Here is a 6,150-nt window from a genome sequence, read left to right as displayed (position 1 = left end):
AGAGGGTGAGAAATGGCTTCAGTGAGCAATTAACCCACCTAAGCTCTGTATTCCCGCCAGAATATAGAATCATTAAGGCTGGAAAAGACCTCTAGGATCATCAAGTCCAACCATCGACCCCACACCACCATGTCTCCTAAACCATGCCCTGAAGTGCCACATCTACACGTTTTTTGAACACCTCCAGGGATGGCGACTCCACCACCTCTCTGGGCAGCCTCTTCCAATGCCTGACCACTCTTGCAGTGAAGACATTTTTCCTAATTTCCAATCTAAACCTCCTCTGATGCAGCTTGAGGCCATTTCCTCTTGTCCTATCGCTTGTTACTTGGGAGAAGAGACCAACCCCCACCTCACTACAACCTCCTTTCAGGTAGTTGCAGAGCACAATAAGGTCTCCCCTCAGCCTCGTCCAGATGAAACAACCCCAGCTCCCCCAACCTCTCCTCACAAGACCTGCTCTCCAGACCCTTCACCAGCTTCGTTGCCCTTCTCTGGACATGCTCCAGCACCTCGATGTCTTCCCGTAGTGAGGGGCCCTAAACTGAACACAGCACTCGAGGTGCAGCCTCACCAGTGCCGAGTACAGGGGCACAATCACCTCCCTGTTCCTGATACAAGCCAGGCTGCTGTTGGCCTTCTTGGCCACCTGGGCACACTGCTGGCTCGTGTTCAGCTGGCTGTCAACCAACACCCCCAGGTCCTTCTCTGCCAGGCAGTTTTCCCCAAGCAATAGGTTTCTTGCCACTGAGTTTAAAGGCAGTCTAAGGTGAATGCAATCATCTTGCTAGAATTAATCCAGTCCCAGCTGTGTATGTTCTGTTATCTCTGAAGTGATGAATCTATGTATACCTGTGTATACATATAATCCACATATGTGTTCCAAGCCAAAACAGGGATGTCTAATGTCATGTGGTTGCATGGGTAAAATTAATTGCTCGTTCACACAGTTTCTGCTCTTGCCTGATGTTTTTATAAACAAGAGTTTTAAGAAATACCAATTTTTTGGAGATAACTAGAAAAAAAGAGGTGAAGTTCATCAGTTGGCATTGTCAGATGTTAGCATAGTAACGGAGATAGACCCCAGGCCATTTGATCACTTTGTAATTCAATACCCTTTCTTGCCTAAGCTGTTAAGGATATTCTTTCTTTGTCTGAAACCTCAGAAGTACTTATTTTGCTACTGAAATCCTATTTAAAGTACTATTGGAAAGTGTGCCAATAGCAGGATGCGTCTGCTTTGTCATAATGACTGCCATGTCATCCTTCTCCTCATTACAGTGTACTTCAGCTTAATCAGCTCTGAGACACAATCCTTTATGCTCCCACGCTACCTTCATACATTTTTACTTAGAACCAATTTGAAATGCAATTTAGCAACTACCAGCTGCTGAAGTCAAGTCCAGCTACACTAAACCTGACCTTTCCCTGGTGTTGCCTCAGTTCACTTACACTTCCTGTTTCCCCAAAACATCCTAAAGAAGTTTATTTGCCCTTTGGCGTGGCTTGGGGATCTTTCTTTTTCAATGCCATTGCTACAAACCGACATTTCTTTCTTAATGTCACATTTTTATCTGTGCATTTTTAGAGACAGAAATGTTTTATTTTAGTGTGCTCTTCCCCGCAGCACTTCTAGCAATCTTTATTCTTGCCTTGTATTGCCAAAAGCAGAAGTTAGTCAGCTTGAGAAAGGACGTAATGAACAGCTCTGGACAAGTGTTTGAATGAGTCATCTGTAGAGGAGTTGAAGTTAATGGAGGCAGGACCTCGGCTGTTCTAATTTTTTGATCACCATTTTTGGAACCTGCAGTGGGAGTGGAGGAAGGTCTGTGGATTACTTGAAGACTGCCAGAAAACAAAATAGAGAGGGAGGTCCACTGTCAGGTTTAGACTTGCTGTGCAGGAGCCTGCCCCTCTACTGGAAAATTGGTAGGTGTCTAGAATTGTAAAATGGTAGATGCTTGGGTAACTACCAATGAATATCAATTTATAAGTTACACCAAGCAACAATGTTGTGGCAAGGAGTTGGTAAGTAAAGAACATAAAGCTATCAGCCGTGAATGATGTTGATCTTCAATGCTGTGGCTCATTAGCTTACTAAGGATTTTATGGTGGTGTAGAGACTGCACAAAACCCAATCTCTATGTCATTGTCCGCAGAAATATTACCAAGGTGTTTCTTAGCCTGCTTTCCTAATGAAGTAAGTCTTATGCACCCATGTTGTCCATCAGCCTTACTGCTCAATAACTTGTTGGCCAACATCAATCAAACTTGATAGCAGGGTAAGACATAAACAAACATAAAGTTACAGCCTCTGTAAAAGCTGGTATATAGACAGGCTGATGATCCAAATTAGTGCCGTCACCAAGGGGAACGTGGTCCATATCCAGCCCTTATGCATTTTGTTTGACAGAGCTGCTGGCCAACCAACCTGCACTCAGTTCCAGGTTAACCGCGGTACACCTCCCGGCGCTGAAGAGCCGTGGACGCAGAACAGCTGCTTATGGGGAAGAACATGGGAAATGACCTACAAGATCTAGGCGACGTTACTCACACAACACAAAGTATTCTGCAGAGCTGAGGCAGAATGGTAGCATAGAAGACAAAGTACAGGTTGTGAATTTTTAGCAGGAAAGAATTTCCACGAAATGACTCCATTTTTTCTGTAGCCTTTTGCTGCATACTATCTGACTTGACTGCATTATTTTCTTTCTGAAGAGACTTGCTGGGAATAGATAACCAGGATTATAACAGAGAGTCTACTCTCCCTAACACACCTCCCAAAGATCGTAAAACTACAAATAGGTCTATCTGCACAACAAATTGATGCACTGAAGTTGCCTGAAAGTTGTGTAATTTTTTTCGAATATGCATAGCACAAAGAAAGGAAGAAGGAAGCTTCAGCAGACTAAGGGAGTTAAATGATAAACCCAGGTTCACATAAAGGAATACGGGGGAAGCTAAAATACAGAACTAGGAAAACAGGGCACAAGGAGTGGGCAGGAAGGAGGCTGTTGACGGCTGGTAAGGAGAGCTGCCATTGCCAGGCTTGGGAAGCACCTGCGAGTCACCCATCAGCCTGCGTTCTTACACTTGCTTTCCCTCAGGAAACGTTGGGCTAGATGACAGGGTGTCACATTTAGGAAAATTGCTTTTTCAATACATGTAACATATGTCTGGGTTAGGTATCTGAATGTTTAAGTTAAACCGAGTTGAATTGGAAAGTTCTGAGTCAAAGTGGAAGGTTCTGGTAAGATTGGAGAGCCCCTACCCGTATCCCAGATTCCTGCTGTTATTTTTGCCATTCCATAGAAGCTGCTCCACGATTTGTTCCAAGGATGCTGAATTGCCAAGATCCAGGTTTTCAAGACGTATTCTGAGCATAGATGTACAACAGAGGAAATCTGTCACTTCACTACAGCCTGATGTCTTCAACACTGGGTGATCTTCCAGGAAGAAATTGTTAGCAACCTCTGCCCTGTGGGCACAAATACATTCAGGGGGCGATACCAACCAAACAGCTGGCATCAAGCCACCAGCTGGGTGAGGCTGGATGCTCAGCCAAATCCTATCACCAGCTATCAAAAAGCAATCAAATGCAGCTGTTTTGCTATAAAGAAGTGATTACCGTGCTGACCAATAAACTAACTGCTTACCTGTTCAGTTCAGAAATTTGAGGAAATGTTATTAAAAATGAGGACCTGAGGAAAAAAGAGAATCGTGATCACCTGGCCTGTCCATCTCTCTCACAGCTTCTGAACCTCTGAAGCCACTTTCAGACTGATCTGGAAGAGTAAAAAACTTCAGAGAAGGCTACATTCTCTGTAGGTTTGGGGATGGGTGGAGATCAGCAGCTGGATAAAGGAGGCTAAAACCAATGGTCCCACGAGCAGAAAACCCCTCTGCAGTACTGCTGCTTGAGGTTGTTAGGGAGGGCTGATACAGTAGGGGGCAAAGGGCATATATCCCAGAAAGACAGGCTTCATTATTTCCACTGCTCATGGAACAACTAATTTTTAATTGCTATACCAGAGTAATTTGGCCAAAGAGTTCTAGTCTACAGCAATTATGAAGAAGTGCACATCTCAGCACTTTTAATCAATTAACATTACTTTGGAAGGCAGAACCATTTCAGTCATCTTCAGGATAACACTGCTGCTTTTCATCTATTGTTTAAAACCGCTGAACCAGGAAGCTGGGGTTCAGAAAGGGAAGGCAGTACATATTCACTGCTTGGTATCAGTTACTGCACGCTACTGCCAACTTTCTGCGTGGATAAAGCCTCTGCCCATGACATTTCTGTGAGGCACATATTCTTTTTTGTTTTAAAAGTCTAGTAAGATGGATCTGATTGGTGTCTGTATGCATAGAAAGTGAATTACACAAGGTGAATGACGTAACTAACACTAAAGAACAAACTGCAGAAATAAACTGAAGTGCCACATTCTCACAAAGGCTAAGAAATTAATATTTAATATGCATCAAAGATTTTATTTGCATTAACTGAAGATTCAAATATTAAAATAAGTCTACATTAAATTACAATATTAAATATGTTTTAAATACAATAAACTAAATGTGTTTAGTTTCTAAACACAAAGGGAACAAAAATAATTCAGAAGAATGCGATACAGTTAACGACACCAGATGACAGAACAAGGATTTTAATATGTAAATCCGCAAGATGTCAACTCTTCGCAATGTTTACTTTAAGAAGGGGTGGTTGCCTTTTAATTGCTGCACAAAACCCATGTTACATAAACTTAGTACGGTATCTCTCCAGAAAATATTGCTCAGTTAAATTCTCATTTATGCAATGATCAAAACTCCTTTGGTAGCTCTTTTTCAGAATGAAACACACCAGTATGCAAATCCAGAAAATAAACAGAGTCTTGTAAGTATTACCACAAAAGGTGTCTTCCTTACAGTTACAATTATCTAGCAGATCTACAGTGTCTTTCATTCTTTAATTCAAATCAACTTACATATATACAATATGTAACAAAGTACTCACAAAATCCTTAAGTCTTTCAAGACAAAAAACTATGCTTTCACAATATCGAGACCATAAAAGTATTTTTAAAAAAAAGGGGTTGTTTTTTAAAGTGGAGCACGCTGTACAGTAGGTTCCCTGTATGTTATTTTAAAGGCAAAACTAAACATTACAGCAATTACATAGATGGTGATAAACACCAGTTGCCCTAAAATGAGGTAGGGCCTCTTTGACTCAGATCTAATCCTTGCCACCCAAGCCAGCAGAAGTAGTAATAAAATAGTAATCCCTATTTTAGCTAAATAATCCAACAACTCACTACACACACGAACGCAGTTGTCCTCTTGGCACTTCAAGGATCTCACTTCAAAACCTGATTTATCCAAACCAGACTGAAGTTTATAATCATCTGAAAGAAAATTAACTGAACACAAGTTTAAGGGTTTTCATGGTGCATAATTTCAAAAACTCAGTGTATTTCAACAACACTGCTCGTACACGAGTGTTCATCAATGAAGGGTTTTTAAAAAGTTACCCCAGTTGTCACTGTAGCTAAAGAATGCAGCATATAGGGTCTTTATGGATGCAGGTAGGAACACATAAATGAAGAAGCCAGACTTGCATCCGTCACAGAAGTATTTCTCACACAGTTAATTTTACCTTTCCAGCCAACTTCAATGACAGTGTTAAACAAAACTGTAAAACTAAATTTTGAAGAACCCAAAGGAACAAAAGAGTAACTAAAAGAAATAAAAATATGACGTTTAAAACCTGTAAGGAGTCTTGACAAGGATGATCAATTAACATGTCACTTTGCTTCTCTTCCACAGCAGTGCATGCAGCTGGTTGAATAATACACATCAACCTGAAATCTGCTAAAAGGAAAATCTGGAACAGCATAGGTATTTGGTGTCCTGAAGATACATGTGGATGATTTGGGGTCTTATTTTTTGGGTTTGTTCTTGATTTTTTTTTAAGTAAAAGCATTTCCTCTCCATTATGCAACGTAGTGGTACTGATTGGGGTTGTCTTTGTCTCTCTCCATATAGTCTCTGTCAATGAGAGATTCAATCCTCTTTTTCAAGTCTCCAGGCTACAAGAAAAGATGACATTAGTAAAAGAGTTTAAAATATATTTGTATTTACATTATGTTTGAA

The 6,150-nt window shown here is 41.0% G+C and overlaps 1 protein-coding gene across 5 annotated transcripts in view; it reads right to left on the bottom strand.

The window, feature by feature from the left end:
• Window positions 1–4,470: 4,470 nt before the first annotated feature.
• CUL4A (cullin 4A) overlaps window positions 4,471–6,150 on the bottom strand; it is a 43,128-nt gene continuing 41,448 nt past the window's right edge. For all 5 annotated transcript variants that reach the window (XR_012660363.1, XR_012660362.1, XR_012660360.1 and 2 more), the window contains one exon: window positions 4,471–6,086. Coding sequence is in view for 2 of the 5 variants with exons in the window: in XM_075091311.1 (XP_074947412.1) it covers window positions 5,991–6,086 (96 nt within the window). In the remaining 3 variants the exon portion in view is untranslated. The remainder of the gene's footprint in view (window positions 6,087–6,150) is intronic.

The sequence above is a fragment of the Phalacrocorax aristotelis genome, chromosome 1 (assembly GCF_949628215.1).
Source record: "Phalacrocorax aristotelis chromosome 1, bGulAri2.1, whole genome shotgun sequence".
Classification (NCBI taxonomy): Eukaryota; Metazoa; Chordata; class Aves; order Suliformes; family Phalacrocoracidae; genus Phalacrocorax; species Phalacrocorax aristotelis.
Note: the sequence above shows the minus strand (reverse complement) of the source record. Positions and strands in the feature narration are given on the sequence as shown.